The sequence below is a fragment of the Erythrolamprus reginae genome, chromosome 1, assembly GCF_031021105.1.
Source record: "Erythrolamprus reginae isolate rEryReg1 chromosome 1, rEryReg1.hap1, whole genome shotgun sequence".
Taxonomy (NCBI): domain Eukaryota; kingdom Metazoa; phylum Chordata; class Lepidosauria; order Squamata; family Dipsadidae; genus Erythrolamprus; species Erythrolamprus reginae.
This window is the reverse complement of record NC_091950.1, coordinates 72,302,532-72,319,390: the sequence shown is the minus strand read 5'-3', so window position 1 is coordinate 72,319,390 and position 16,859 is coordinate 72,302,532. Positions and strand designations below refer to the sequence as shown.

At 40.9% G+C, this 16,859-nt stretch overlaps 1 protein-coding gene across 2 annotated transcripts in view; it reads left to right on the top strand.

Annotated features, from left to right (window-relative positions):
- SRP54 (signal recognition particle 54) overlaps window positions 1–16,859 on the top strand; it is a 54,671-nt gene that overhangs the window by 22,295 nt on the left and 15,517 nt on the right. The window contains exons 10-16 of one of the 2 annotated variants that reach the window (XM_070755579.1): window positions 424–524; window positions 675–761; window positions 906–979; window positions 1,073–1,181; window positions 2,279–2,449; window positions 3,788–3,883; window positions 4,426–4,877. In XM_070755579.1, the coding sequence (XP_070611680.1) occupies window positions 424–524; window positions 675–761; window positions 906–979; window positions 1,073–1,181; window positions 2,279–2,449; window positions 3,788–3,883; window positions 4,426–4,517 (730 nt within the window). In that variant the 3' untranslated portion in view covers window positions 4,518–4,877. Of the gene's footprint in view, window positions 1–423; window positions 525–674; window positions 762–905; window positions 980–1,072; window positions 1,182–2,278; window positions 2,450–3,787; window positions 3,884–4,425; window positions 4,878–16,859 lie in introns of those variants that run through there. The other variant, XM_070755590.1, reaches the window with a different exon arrangement.

The following is a 16,859-nucleotide window of genomic DNA, read 5'->3' as shown; positions in this document are numbered from 1 at the left end:
GAGTGGAAGGAAGAGAGAGAGGTACAGTATAGCAAAAAAAATGCGGACATATTTTTAATTTATTATTTTTTGAAAAATTGCGATATAGCGTTTCGCGAAAACCGAGATCACGAAAATCGAGGGATCACTGTAGCTGCAGAAAATAAAGAGTTCTGAAAAGACAGAGTTCATCCTGCATTTGATAGATTTTTCCAGCTCTTTTAGCTTTGCTTTTTGGGGAACTTGAAGCAAGAAAAACTACTGTCTCTTCACTGCTTACTGTATTTTGTTGGAAGTGGAAGGAAAAACTGAGTTTTTAAATTATCAGGGTTGAGCGAATTCTTCAAATTTGAAAAATTTAATGCACAAGAGATATTCTATTCCTTTCTTAAATCTTTCGTTTTGAGGCAAGATACTAAAGTATAAACCTGTGTTTTACTACAGAGTTGCTGCAACTAAAAGTCCAATCATTTTTATTGGAACTGGCGAACATATAGATGACTTTGAACCTTTTAAAACTCAGCCTTTTATCAGTAAACTTCTTGGTATGTATTGCTCACTGCAAAAAATTAATTGCTAAAATTGATTTTTACCCACTCACCCCTCTTAATAAATTATGATAATAAATATAAATTATGATAATAAACATAATAAATTATGTTTGAGTTGTTAAAGAAGTGTATTTTATATTACAGGCATGGGAGATATTGAAGGATTGATAGATAAAGTAAATGAATTGAAATTAGATGACAACGAGGCTCTCATAGAGAAACTAAAACATGGTAAGCCATGCCTCAAGCTTTGCTAACATAGCAGTATTTGACAGTTTAATTGTCTTGTCTATTTTGTTTTGAAAGATAGGATGAACCATATTATTTTACAGTGTACAAGTTTAATATTTAGAGTTTAATGTTTTAACCATTCAGGTCAATTCACATTGAGAGATATGTATGAACAGTTCCAAAACATCATGAAAATGGGACCCTTCAGTCAAATACTGGTAACTATAATGAGATTAGTTATCTAAAAACCATTTAATGCATTAATGCTCACTTCCAAGTAGCTTTTAACACTTTTTTTGAAATTATTTTAGGGCATGATCCCTGGTTTCGGAACAGATTTTATGAGTAAAGGCAATGAACAGGAATCAATGGCACGGTTAAAAAAACTGATGACGATAATGGATAGTATGAATGATCAAGGTAACATTTCTAGAATAACTGAATGACAAAAGTTGAAACTTGTTTAAGCTATTGTCAAAATAATGAAGAACCCAAAACATATATTTGTATATTTTTCTATTATTATTATTATTATTATTATTATTATTATTATTATTATTATTATTATTATTTAGATTTGTATGCCGCCCCTCTCCATACACTCGGGGCGGCTCACAACAATAACAAAGACAATGTAACAACAAATCTAATAATTTAAAAAACACTAAAAACCCCATTATTAAAAGTAAGCATACACACAAACATACCATGTGATTCATTATGATTTAAACATTGAAGCAGGATTCAGATTTTCCCTTCTATGGCTAGAAGGTTCCATTTGTTTAATGGGGGGGAGGGGGAACCAACCTGAGTATAGATTTGCTTCTGGATTAAACAAATATAGGGTATCAATTTGATACCCCATCTTTTATTATTAGGAGCTTCACTAATACAAATTAAATCCTAACCTATACTCTTAATTTCTTCAGCAGATTTAATTACAAACTTATTAATTATATTGAATCTAGTATTTGCTTCATTTTTAAAACTGGTTTATGACTATGTAAGCTATAGAACAGTACCAATCAGGTACAGAATTTTGAGAAAAGTATTTTTCGGAGAATAAGACGCACCTTTTTTGGGGGGGAGGAAAATTGGGGGGGGGGAGGATCTACCTACCAGGTATAAATCTGGCTAGTGTCCTTAGTCTGGTCAGCTTCAGCACATTATTTTATCCCCTGGTTAGGGCTGGGGGGGAAAAAACCTTCGGAGGGAGTAACAATGAAAACAAGCCTGCAAAGACTTAGAGCTGGAAAAAAACGTCTTCAGAGTAGCAATGAAAAGAATCCTGAAAGCCGGGAAGATCATTAGGATATCATTAGGGTTGGGGGGGAAAGCTTCAAGAAAAGTTACAATTGGTGTAAAAGACGCACTTCTTTTTTTGGGGGGAAGTGTGTCTTATACTCCAAAAAATACGGTATCTTTTTTAAAAAGTTGATTAAATTGACATCTCAACTTTTTGACACTATTATCCATGAATAATTTCTGTTTTAATCCATGGCTTTTCTTAATTGTAGAACTAGATAGTACAGACGGAGCCAAAGTTTTCAGTAAGCAACCAGGAAGAATCCAAAGAGTAGCAAGAGGTTCTGGTGTTTCAACTAGAGATGTCCAAGAACTCCTGACACAGTACACAAAATTTGCCCAAATGGTGAAAAAGATGGGAGGCATTAAAGGGCTTTTTAAAGGTAAGAATCAATGCATATTTTGAATATCTACTATCTTTGCATATACAGGTAGTTCTCAGCTTTACAACAGTTCATTTAGTGACCGTTCAAAGTTATGGCAGCACTGAAAAAAGTGATATGGCTGTTTTTCCACACACATGATTATTGCAGCAGCCCCATGGTCACATGATCAAAATTTGGATGTTCGGCAACTGGTTCATATTTATAACAGTTGCAATGTCCCAGGATCACCTTTTGCAACCTTCTGACCAGTAAAGTCAATGGGAAAGCCAGATTCACTTAACAATCGTGTTACTAACTTAACAACTGCAGGGATTCCTTTAATAACTGGCAAGAAAAGTCATAAAATGGGACAAAGCTCATTTAACAACTATGTCGCTTAGCAACAGAAACTTTGGGCTCAGTTGTTTCACTTAGCAACAGAAATTTTAAGCTCGGTTGTGGTTGTAGGTAGAGGACTACTTGTATTGGGAATTCTGGATTGACTCAGCTGCTTAATACTAGACTCATAGAAGTGAATCCAAAATATCCATCTGCTGAAAAACAGCATTTAATGGTGGGACAGATGTCTTCTTCGTTACATTCCTCAGGATTTATGACATATCTGCCTGAAAAGATTGAAGAATCCTCCATGGGGCAGATTTGAAAGTCATGTAATGCTGATCTGTGACCTTAATAAAAATTGATTGAGAGGCACATAAAAAGGAAAAAGAGACATGAAGTCTTACTGCATGTCATTGATGGATATAGCCCATACATTTTAGAAACTAATTTATAATTTCTAGCTTTGTTAAAATTTGGTACATATAGGTTAACTTTTGAAAAGCTATTAACATATTTAATGGAAATATTATGTAGTAATTAGTTCTAGAAATAATAGCTAGTCTACACACATTTGTTGCAGAAAGAAAAGTATTTTCTGAGATTTCTTCAGAAAACTATCATTATCGATATTAAATACTGTATATGAAAAGTTGCAATATTTGCTTGTGGGAACTGCTATCTCTAGCAACCACTCACTCAGACTATGAGGCTGGTTTTAATGCTGCACAATATTTGAAATGCTTCATTGCCAGATACCAATCAGAAGAGGCTAAGAGAATTTTCATTACTATTTTAAAATATTAAGAACAATACTGTATACATGTCCTAGGATAATATTGTAGGATCCAATCTGGGTCAGTCACAGGGATCAGAAGTTTAATCTTCTGAGCTTTCAAACTTGTGCTGAGCCCATCATCTGGAATCTTCTCTCTAGTGCTTTGAGCTATTTTGAAATACTCCATTACAATTTTTTTCTCTTCTCTCCTCTTTGCTTTTTTTTTTTTTAATTTTAAGGAGGAGATATGTCAAAGAATGTAAATCCATCCCAGATGGCAAAACTGAACCAACAGATGGCAAAGATGATGGATCCCAGAGTTCTTCATCATATGGGTAATTATGCTTTTTCTTGCTGCAGGAGTGGGCTGGAAAGGTACTACTTCCTAACAGTTTAATAAAATATTTGAATACAACTTTCTGTAGTTCTTAGAGACTGAATCCAGCCATTTTGCTATGTCAAAATTATATTTATGGTTCAGTATGTGTTGCAGTATGATGGAATAAAACCCCCCACATTTTTCAGTAAACATTTGAGAGCTAGATATAAACCCCCCCCCCATTATGGTTTCATTTATTTTCCTGTATTTTCTTAATATGTACCATACCTACATATTAAAGTGGTTTCTTTTTTCCCTTTTCCCTATTTCATTTTATACATCATAATGTCTGGAATTCAAAAAATGTACAAGAGTTTATGCATTCTAGTTTGCATGGGCACTTCATTGTTCCACTAAATGTTCTTTGCAACTGGTTTTGAATCAAGGAGATACTGAATGATTGCTGTTTGAATCAAGGAGATATGAATGATTGCTGTTTAAGAAGCAGTAGAAAAATAATGTAACATTTAAACATTTTAGTTTAATATTTCATTACAGGTGGCATGGCAGGATTGCAGTCAATGATGCGCCAGTTTCAACAGGGTGCTGCTGGAAATATAAAAGGCATGATGGGATTCAATAACATGTAAAAGCAGCCTTAATAAACTGATTGACCATTATTTGCTGGAGTATTTATAAAAAGAATGAGATCTCCTTTTCTGCTGTGGAGAACTTTAGTGCAGCATTATACTTCTACAACATCAGTTTGGAGATTTTCCAGTCTTTAGGTCTAGAAAGTGGTTCTAGTTTGACTTCAGTTTATTAATGTTTCAGGTTTAATATTTTCTTGGACCTGTTTAAAAATAAATCATGTATAAATTTAATATTTAGAGGAACTTTTTAATTATTTCAAATGGCAACCGTTATATTTGTAAACAATTCAGATCTTTGGTCAATGCCAGTTTGTCACAAATATATTGTAAAATAAACTTACCTGGTTGTAAATTTAAGAGCTGATTTTTGTGCTTACAAAAACTTTAGAAATAAGTCTGTTGCAAGGAAGTACGTATTTACTGTTGACCGTGTGCTTCAAGAATGAATTTCAGTCTTCACAGTTTTAACCTCCCATGAGGTAAGTTTGGGCAGCAATAATAAAATGATATGTCTTATTTCCTGATAGTTTGCTATCAGGCAATTTGGAAGAGCCATTGTCTCCAGCAAATGTTCTTTGTATAAATTTGTTGCAGGGGGCATTCAGATAAATTATATCTTCAGGTTTAACTTCAGTTCCAGGCTAAATTATGATGCTGTGTTTACGTCAAATCCTTTGTTCTTTACATCCACCCACAATAAAAATACTACTCATATAGAAAGCAAAAACATTTGAACACAACTTTGACTAAATCCATTGATATAAAATAGAATGTTGTCACATTATCTGAAAAATTTGTTTGGCTTTCTTCAAAATCAATACCAGATGGATTAACAAAATGCTAATAGAGAGATGCTTGAGAGCTGAAATATTACGGTTGTAACTGGGAGAGGTAGGCATGGCAAGAAAGGGGTAAGATGTTCTCGGGGAGCTAGGACTCACTGTTTCAAAGCGATTACTTGTTCCGGCCCCTCTCCTACCTGGTGACTTGGGATGTCAACAGCCTCAGGCTGCTGTTGCTTAATGCCAGGTCTGTTGTTAACAAAGCCCCCTTCATTCAGGACTTAATTCTGGAGGAGGAGGCTGACCTGACATGCATAACTGAGACCTGGCTGGGCCAAGAGGGGGATGTTCCCCTCTCACAGATCTGCCCAGATGGGTTTCAGGTTTTACATCAGCAGCGACTCCAGGGAAGGGGTGGGGGAGTGGCAGTTATTGTCCGGAAAAGTCTTTGTCCTCCTGGGATCCCTGCCCCAGAGATAGTCGGGTGTGAGTCTCTCCTCTTGAGGTTGGACTCGGGTTCAGTTGGCCTTGTTAACATACCTGTCTCTCAGCTGTGTTACAACAGCCCTGCCTGCACTACTAGAGGTGGTAACCGGGTTGGTGGTGGAGTTCCCCAGGCTTGTGGTGCTGGGGGGACTTCAATTTGCTGTCACTTGGCGATCCCTCAGATATGGCTCAGGAGTTCATGGCTTTCATAACAACCGTGGACCTGACCCAAATAGTTCAGGATCCGACTCATAGGGGGGGGGGGGCACACTTGACTTGGTGTTCCTCTCAGGGCAGCAGAGAGATGATCTGGAATTAAGGAGTATAGATTTTTTTCCCCTTGTTATGGTCAGATCATTTCCTGCTGTGGTTAGACTTTAGGATGCTACTCCCCCACTGCAGGGAGGCAGAATCAATTAAGATGTTCTGCCCCAGGCGACTAATGGACCCTGAAGGGTTCAAGAAGGACCATGGGGTGATACCGGACTCCCTAGTGGACAGTCCAGCTGAATACCTGTTGGCTGCCTGGAATAGGGTGGCACCGGGGGCATGTATAGTGAAATAATTGTTTAATCCAGCAATTTTAAACATAGGTTTTCAAATCTCAAGTCTGTAAGGGGTCCTTGGTGCTCTCTGAGCTTGGTTCTTTTCTTGCAGACATTTCATTATCCACACTAACATCACCAGTCTAGACATCTGATGGCTTCATGGGAAGCAGCCAGGTTGAAAAATGTGAGCTCTGGTTATTAGCAGCTTTATACCAGAGAAGATCTGGAGTTCAAAAAAGATTTGGAATCTTCCAATGCGAGGCAAGGACAGCAATCTAAAATGGCCAGTAGGTAAATGGAAATGTCATTTACTAGCGTTTGCTTTACAACTATTAGTGGCCTTGAAGTCTGTCATCATTTGTGACTAGTTAAAATTCGTTGAAGCCGCCCAGGGGTGGGCTACTGCCCCAACGGGAGGGGGGGGGAAACACAGTGGGGTAGCAAAAATGGAGCTCCACCCCCAGAGCACCCAATTTGCACTGAAAGATGTTGAAAGAAAATGCAGGGCATCCTGCATAAGCCATGCCCACAGTGTGGTAGTAAAGTTTTTGGTAGCCCTTCACTGAAGCTGCCAGAATAGAATAGAATAGAATTCTTTATTGGCCAAATGTGATTGGACACACCAGGAATTTGTCTTTGGTGCATATTCTCTCTGTGTACATAAAAGGAAAGATACATTTGTCAAGAATCATGAGGTAGGATACAAAAATTGTCGTAGGATACAAATAAGCAATCAGGAAACAATATTAATATAAATTGGAAGGGGATGTGTGGGCTAATGAAAGATGACAGCGACTTTATTTTATATACATACATACGTATATGTATAAGTTAAAATTTTGCATAGTGACAGTACAAAAGGCAAAACAAACATGGAACATAAAAGAGGGGTTCTATACATCCCCTCTCTTTGTCAGAAGTTGTTTTCGGAGCTTTAAATCCTGTATCAAATACTTTACAACAAATACTTTACAACATTTCCAAGACATTCTTTGCATATCATTTGTTGCATACTACTACTACTAATAATAATTTATTAGATTTGTATGCCGCCCCTCTCCGATGACTCGCAACAAGTAAAACATCATATACAATCATATACAACAAGTAAAAGTTTGCGGAGAGGGGCGGCATATAAATCCAATAAACCTAACCATATACAAATCCAATGTTAAAACGGTTTTTAAGATCCCTATTATACAACCCAGACACACCATACATAGTCAAGACAGCTAAGGATGAGTTTTCAAAAGTTTGCGAAAGGCAAGGAGGGTGGGGGCAGTCCTAATCTCTGGGGGGAGCTGATTCCAGAGGGCCGGGGTCGCCACAGAGATGGTTCCCCTGGGTCCCGCCAGATGGCATTGTTTCGTCGACGGGACCTGGAGAAGGCCAACTCTGTGGGACCTAATCGGTTGTTGGGATTCGTGCGGCAGCAACTTTAAATTGAAGAGGTGGGGGGAGATGAGGTCGGGATACAGATTAACATCATTGGAAGGGGTAGGCAAAGTTGGCTCTTCTATGACTCCCCGAATCTCTGCTCCAATCATGCTAGCTCAGGAATTCTGGGAGTTGAAGTCCATTTGTCATAGAAGAGCCAACTTTGCCTACTCCTGATTTCTAGCCCACCCCCGTGACCAAACAGGAGATGCCCTACACCTGCCTCGACCCTCGGGCCCAACTCACAACCTTCTGATTGTGAGAGGCAAGAGCTCCACCTCCGCGGCCGTCGTCTCATTTCAGCGCGGGTGGGAAAAGTTTCTGAAACCGGTTTATAAGCTACGGCAGTGTTTCCCAACCTTGGCATCTTGAAGAGATCTGGACTTCAGCTCCCAGAATTCCCCAGCCAGCATTCGCATCCAAAGATACTTCACCAGAAGAGCCCTTCAGTCCTCCACTCGAAATAGAATACCCTACGAGACTAGACTTTCAATCCTGGGCCTAGAAATCTTAGAACTAAGACGCCTTAAACAAGACCTATGTATTGCCCACAAGATCATATGCTGCAATGTCCTGCCTGTCAACGACTACTTCAGCTCCAACCACAACAACACAAGAGCACACAACAGATTTAAACTTAATATTAAGCGCTCCAAACTTGACTGTAAAAAATATGACTTCAGTAACCAAGTTGTCGAAGCATGGAACTCATTATCGGACTCCATAGTGTCATCCCCAAACCCCCAACATTTTACCCTTAAATTATCTATGGTTGACCTATCCAGATTCCTAAGAGGTCAGTCAGTAAGGGGTGAATACAAGTGCACTAGAGTGCCCTCCGTTCCGTCCCCTGTCCTATTGCTCTCCTATATTTCCTATTCATTTCTTCTATTCCTATATCTCTTCTTCTATTCTTCCGTTGATATGTTCTATTACTATACCTTCTTTTCTATTCTTTCTTAGATATGTTTTACTATGAGTATCTCCTCTATAACCTTCATCATGTATTTTACTATGTGTATAAATATATATACAGTGCCCACTAAAACCCTCATTTGTATTAGACTAGCTAACTAGCTAACTAACTAAAACTAACTAACTAAAACTAACTAACTAAAACTAACTAACTAAAACTAACTAACTAACTAACTAACTAACTAACTAACTAACTAACTAAATAAATAAATAAATAAATAAATACTGTAAATCTCTTCAAGTTGCCAAGGTTGGGAAACACTGAGCTACGGCACGACGTTCCACCCAGGGACGGTCACGCGCCTCGTTGCTTTCGCCGAGCGAAGGCCCGGATCTGGATCTGTCAGGCGACAGCCCCCCCCCCCCCCACTTCCCATCTCTCTCGGTCACCAATAGGCGCCCCCCCCCCTCCTCTGGCTCCCCAGACGCCTGCCGCGGGGGCACCTTAGTTCTACCAGGAATCCTAGCAACCACCCAGACGGGGGTGTGACCGGCGCCGGGAACCGGCCTCTGTGAGCTCATTTCCCAGGGCCTCCGCCCCGGAGGAGGGTTTTGGCCTGCCTGGCGCGATCGTCGCGGGGAAGGTCTCAGTCGGAAACGGGAGAGGCGGTGGGGTGGGGGGGCTGAGCTATGGAGCAGGGGCTCTCTGCCCTTTCCTTATACTGCGCCCCAGTTTCTGCCGCCGCTGCCGCCGCCGCCTACGCCATGGATCAGGAACAGGTGAGTCTCACTCTCCCCACCCAGGAAATCCGTGGGTCGCCTGCCTCAAATTCGCCACGCCTCAATCTTTCCCGGCGCAAGGAGCGACGGAGGTGAAGCTTCTTCCTTCTTCTGTTCCTCTGGGTTAGGAGGCGAGGGGAGGCCCAGGAGCGGGATCTTTCCCGGCTTTTGGGACCGCAGGAAAAGGAGCATGGGTTGGTCTTCCTGCCTACTATAATCCTGTAGGTGGGAGCTGTAGCTCAACGCGACTGGACAAGGATCGAGCAGGGGAGAAGACGGGCGTACAGGATGGTTGTGAGGGGTTGCATGGCGGGTGTTGTTTAGCTTAATTTAATGTAATGTAATTTAACCTAATTTAATTTAATTTGACTTCTATGCCATGATGATCATTAAGTGTTGTACCTCATGATTGTTGACAAATGTATCTTTTTCTTTTATGTACGCTGAGAGCATCTGCACCAAGACAAATTCCTTGTGTGTCCAATCACACTTGGCCAATAAAGATGTCTTCTATTCTATTCTATTCTATTCTATTCTAGCCAATCCCATAGGACTCAGGGCGGCTTACAACAATAAAAAAATACAATACAATAGCACAATAATAAAAAAGAAGTCAAATATAACCCCTTTTATTTTTTGGGTGGGAGCAGTTAATGTAGTTCCAGGTCAGGCCTGCTTAAGGAAGTGAAGATGCTTTAAAAAAAAAAGAAATAACCCAGGCTTCTTAAAACATAATCTGTGTGCTTGATGTTTAGCCATTGATTGATTGATTGGATTTGTATGCCACCCCTCTCCAGGGGGGGACTCCGGGGGTTGCTTTTGTGAAAGATCTGCTTCTTTCAAATTATCCTCAGGCCTCCAGGGGTTCCAGGTTTCCAAATTTAATCTCTTCTGTAAGGATGTACAAGTAGTCCTCGATTTTCAACCATTCGTTTAGTGATTGTTCAAAGTTAACAATGGCACTCGGGTGGGATGCTGCCTGGATGGGGGGGACGACGCAGTGGGGTAGCGAAAATGGAGCTCCACCCCAGAGCACCCAATTTGCACTGAAAGATGTTGAAAGTAAATTTAGGGCGTCCTGCATAAGCCACAGCCACAGTATGGTAGTAAAAGGTCCGGTAGCCCTTCACTGGTGGTGCTGAAAAAAAAGTGACATGATTGGGTTTTGTGGCATTCCGTAAAGATTCTCAGTCATCCAGGTGATGGTTATCCCAAAGGTGCTTTTTTAGGAGGCAGCTGGACTTTCTTGTTTTTTGCCTTTGAAGATGTTTAATTTCTCATCCAAGAAGCTTCTCCAACTCTGACAGTATAGTGGGGAATGGAAGGGTTTACATTGCTTGCAGACAGCTGGTCATTTGCATCCTTTTAGAGCAGTAGCTCTCAACCTGGGGGTCGGGACCCCTTTGGGAGTCAAACATTTCATGGGGTCACCTAAAACCACAAGAAAAGACAAATTTCCCATGCTGTTAGGAACTAATGCTTCTATTCTGGCACCTTGGAGCGTATTTTTACAATCCGACCAATCAGGTGTTTACAGTGGTAGTGTCCCTCCGACCTTCCTGCCAATCTGCATAAAGCTCTGTTGGGAGAATTGGCTAGACTTATGGTTGGGGGTCACCACAACATGAGGAACTGTATTAAGGTCTTAAGGTAAGACGATATATGGCGAGTAGGATCCGAGACCAAGCTATAAGAAAAAAGTTGGAATCACTCTATAATATGTAAAGAAATATTTCACTCTTGGGTTTAAATGATTTATACAAGAAATATCCCCAACTGGTGGTGGGGTATGATTGATTGTCTGGTGGTGGGCACAATCACTGAGCACATGTTATATGTTATATGTTGTGTGTGTGTTTTAGGGATGGCAGCATTAGAAAGGTTGAGAACCAATGCAAATCTAGAGGCTTATCATCTAGTTTTGGATGGGCTTGCAGTACCCCAGAGAAATTCTGAGTTCAACTTGGTGCTAGACATATGGTTGAGGGGGGTCACCACAACGATAAGTCTAGCAGTGACAAACTGTATTAAGGGGTCACGGCATTAGAAAGGTTGAGAACCACTGTTTTAGAGAGTTGTTTGAAACACTTGGAGGTTTATCTGTTTTCCCAGGATTGTTGCCACATCCCCATGGTCACACAATAAAAATTCAGGCATTGGGCAATGGGCACTGTCCTAGGGTCATGTGATTATCATTTGTAACCTTCCCAGTCAACTTCCAACAAGTAAAGTTAATGGTGGAAATAATGATTGTGTGTTAACGTAATAAGTGCAGTGATCTGTTTAACAAGAGTGCAAAAAAGTAATAAAATAGCGAAGTTCAATTAACAACCACCTTACTTAGCAACATACATTTTCGGCCCAGTTGTGGTCATAAGTTGAGGACTTTCTGAATGTTGTAATCAAGTGAGGAATCTTGCTTGTTAGTCCATGGGAGAATCTTGTAATTTTTGGAAGTTTGGTTGCTGTAATAAATGTTTGTTTATAATTGCATTCGCTGGCTGGGGAATTCTGGGAGTTGAAGTCCAAATATCTTCAAGTTGCCAAGGTTGGGAAACACTGGTATAGAGAATAATCCTTGTACAAATAATTTGTGGTGGTGGGGTGTTGATGACTAGTTATATATTTCCATATATACATCGAGAGATTGTGATTGTGTTTAGGAGTCTAACAGACCCTGGATAGAAGCTGTTTTTAAATCTGTTTGTCAGGCTTCAATGTCTTCTGCCCAATGGTAAAAGTTGAAAGTGACTCTGGCCAGGGTGTGAATCATCCCTAAGTATCTTCCTTACTCTGCAGAAACAGTGAGACCTAGCGATGTCATCCAGTGGTGGTAGAGGGAAACCAAGGGCACAGTTGGCACACAACACAAAGTTGTGCAAAGGCACTCTAATCATCATGACTGCCACCTGCCATAAGTGTCATAAGTGTAGGAGAACCCCCAAGTTGAACTCAGGATTTGTCTGGGGTAGTGCAGGCCCATCCAAAACTAGTTGATAAGCCTCTAGACTTGCAGTAGTTCTCAACCTTTCTAATGCTGCAACTCCTTAATATAGTTTTGGTGACCCCCAACCATAAGTCTAGCGCCAATTCTCCCAACAGAGATTTAAGTTAATTGGCAGGAAGGTCAGAGGGTTACCCCCACTGTAAATGCCTGATTGGACAGATTGTAAAAATAGTTCCAAGATGCCAGAATAGAAGCTTTAGTTCCTAACACCCAGGAAAATTTGTCTTTTCCCATGGTCTTAGGTGACCTCGGTGAAACGGTCATTTGACCCCCAAAGGGGTCCTGGCCTGAGGCTCTGTGTACCTATATAGCTCACTCTGTCTTACCAGGGTTCAGCTGAAGCCTATGATGTCACTCATTCAAGCCAGCTTCCAAGAACCATAAATACATACTGTGTTGTGTGTATAAGGAACAATAGAGTGAAGAACAAATAAGTGATTGGTATAAAAGAAGTATACTGAAATTGCCTAATCATACAGAGAGAATAAACAAAGATAAAATCGCAGGACAAGTAACTGAAGGAAGAATAAATTGGTTGAGTGGAAGGGAAAGACTTTAAAGTAAAGGCTGATTGGATTTAATGAAGCCTTCCAGAGAGAAAAATAAGAAGTTTAAAGAACAAGAGGTAGTGTCAGAATTAGTATATGTGTGCAGCAGAAGTAGGTTCCTCCCGGTTCGGACTAGTTCCCCTGAACCAGTAGCAACCCGCTGGTGATGTCACAATGACATCACAGAACCGGTTCTGTTGCGGTACCATCTTTTTGGGGGGAATTTTTTTTTTGCTGGGGGAATTGATTTTTTTTTTTTGTGCTTCCTGCTCACCATTAGCCACCCCGAGTCTACGGAGAGGGGCGGCATACAAATCTAATAAATAATAATAATAATAATAATAATAATAATAATAATAATAATAATTTTTCTGTGTTGTGGCCAACATTGCCTATCTCAAAATAGAATAGTGTGATGAATATGACAGTATCAGTATGGATTACGGTACCTATGGGAATGGAAGGAACTGGGGGAAGTTAATTGTTATTGTTGCAGTGTTGCTTCATAATAACAATCTGCTTTCTAATACATTGTAACACACATAGAAAGTTGTTCTATCCTGTTACTTACCCATACCTTTTCATAAAAGGTTGACAGTATGTTGTGGTATAGAATTGTAATAAGGCAGATAATTTTTTTTAACCCCATATTCTCAAACATCTAAATAGCTTTTTAATAAATATCTGAAGCTTTAGGCTATAGACAACAAGATCGTACTAATTTGCCAACAAAATAACTAGGCCTTAAAATAGAATCAGTAGTATATATGTATTTTCCATTGCTAGCGGCTAGGGGCACAGGCTTCATTTAAACAAATTTTGGACATAGTCGAATCTTGATTTACAAAGCTAGAAGATCTAGAAATAAGAACATAAGAAGAGCCATGCTGAATCAGGCCAAAGCCCATCGAGTCAAGCATTCTGTGTCACACAGTGGCCCACCAATTGTCCATGGGGATCTTGAGCAGAAAGAGAAGGCAAGACCCTCCCTTTCCCCTGACCCCCAACAAATGGTACTCAAGGGAGTCCTGCCTGCCTCAACCAACATAGAGGCAGCACATGGACATCTGTTTCAATAACCACCGATACACTTGGCATCCATGAATCTGTCTAATCCTGCCTTGAAGCTATCAAGGCTGACAGCTGTCACGGCCTCTTCTAAATTCTTAGACTTAATATACTGCATGTAATTACTTACTAATAGATGGATTTATTAGTAGCACCAGTTTTTCATAGTTATAAATATTGCTTATTTATGCAACATTGATAGGCACATTTTTTTCTTGATACTGTATTATTTATACACTCACTGTTTTGATTTCTTGTAACTCTGTAAGCAAATCCCTGTTACAAATCAGTCTGCTCAATTATTAAATGAAGACTAGTTTCAGCTTTCACCTAATTGTGCAAACCTGGCAAACGGGTATCAACAGTTGCTGTACATATAATGGCTGTACAGTGATACCTTGTCTTACAAACTTAATTGGTTCCGGGATGAGGTTCTTAAGGTGAAAAGTTTGTAAGACGAAACAATGTTTCCCATAGGAATCAATGGAAAAGTGATTAATGCGTGCAAGCCCAAAATTCACCCCTTTTGCCAGCCGAAGCGCCCGTTTTTGCACTGCTGGGATTTCCCTGAGGCTCCCCTCCATGGGAAACCCCACCTCCGGACTTCCGTGTCTTTGTGATGCTGCAGGGGAATGCCAGCAGGGGAATGCCAGCAGGGGAATCCCAGCATCGCAAAAACGGGCGCTTCGCTGGCAATAGAAGTCTGGAGGTGGGGTTTCCCAGCGAGGGGAGCATCAGTGAAATCGCAGCATCACAAAAACACTGAAGTCCTCGAAACCCCACCTCCGGACCTCTGTGTTTTTGCAATGCTGCGATTTCACTGAGGCTCCCCTCACTGGGAAACCCCACCTCTGGACTTCTGTTGCCAGTGAAGTGCCCATTTTTGCGCTGCTGGGATTCCCCTGCTGGGATTCCTCTGCAGCATCACAAAAACACGGAAGTCTGGAGATGGGGTTTCCCATGGAGGGGAGCCTCAGGGTAATCCCAGCAGCGCAAAAACGGTCGCTTCGCTGGCAACGGAAGTCCAGAGGCGGTGCATCCCAGCGGCGGCAGTGGGTTTGTAAGGTGAAAATAGTTTGTAAGAAGAGGCAAAAAAATCTTAAACCCCGGGTTTGTATCTCGAAAAGTTTGTATGACGAGGCGTTTGTAAGACGAGGTATCACTGTATTAGAAGTGACTTTTAAAACTAAAACAAGCGTGCTTTACATATATTTTGGATGCATTTGTCTATTATCCATAGTTTTAGATGCCAAAGATAATTTGTATTGGTGCAATCCAATAAATATTGCATTGCTATGCCTAGCATGCTATACAATTTGAGAATGTATGGAGAATGGTCTCTGTTAAGTCTGTATATCTAAGTATCTATCACTGGCCTGGTGAGAAGGGGATAATTCTTGTCTCCATCACAGAAATGAGAAAGAAGAAACTACATTATACAAAGTGGACTCTTTCTAATTCCATCATCTCTGTTTCCTGGCCTTTTATTATCTTGTTACAGTTGGGTGTAGAGTAGAATGGGAAAAGCAAAAATTTGGGGGAGGCTACCCATTTCTCATTCATGATGTCTCCAAATAATAATAATAATAATAATAATAATAATAATAATAATAATAATAATAATAATAATTTATTAGATTTGTATGCCGCCCCTCTCCGAAGACACGGGGCGGCTCACAACAACGATAAAAACAATATTATACTGGCACAAATCTAATATTAAAAAAAACTAAAAACCCTATCATAATTAAAAGCCAAACAGCACATACATACCAAACATAAATTATAATAAGCCTAGGGGAAAGGTGTCTCAAATCCCCCATGCCTGGCGGTATAGGTGGGTCTTAAGTAGTTTACGGAAGACAAGGAGAGTGGGAGCAGTTCTAATCTCCGGGGGGAGTTGATTCTAGAGGGCTGGGGCCGCCACAGAGACGGCTCTTCCCCTGGGGCCCGCCAGACGACATTGTTTAGTCGACGGGACCCGGAGAAGGTCAACTCTTTGGGACCTTATCGGCCGCTGGGATTCGTGCGGTAGCAGGCGGTTCCGGAGATACTCTGGTCCAATGCCATGTAGGGCTTTAAAGGTCATGACCAACACCTTGAATTGTGACTGGAAACTGATCGGCAGCCAATGCAGGCCACGTGGGCGAATCTGGGAAGCCCCACGATGGCTCTCGCGGCCGCGTTCTGCACGATCTGGAGTTTCCGAACACTTTTCAAAGGTAGCCCCATGTAGAGAGTGTTGCAGTAATCGAACCTCAAGGTGATAAGGGCATGAGTGACTGTGAGCAATGACTCCCTGTCCAAATAGGGCCGCAACTGGTGCACCAGGCGAACCTGGGCAAACGCCCTCCTCGCCACAGCCGAAAGATGATGTTTCAATGTCAGCTGTGGATCGAGGAGGATGCCCAAGTTGCAGACCCTCTCTGAGGGGATCAATAGTTCCCCCCCCCCCCCAGGGTAATGGACGGACAGATGGAATTTTCCTTGGGAGGCAATACCCACAGCCACTCCGTCTTGTCTGGGTTGAGTTTGAGTTTGTTGACACCCATCCAGTCCCCAACAGCCTCCAGGCACCGGCACATCACTTCCATTGCTTCGTTGACTTCAACCAGTTCTGGTTTTTAAAAAAAATTCAAATGCCTGACCACCATAATTGAAATATTTAGTGAAAGGAAGGGGATTACCAAAATATTACTGCTACATTACTGTAGTATATAGTTAAGGCAAATCTTATCTTAGCATATCTTGTAAATATGTTTTCTGTC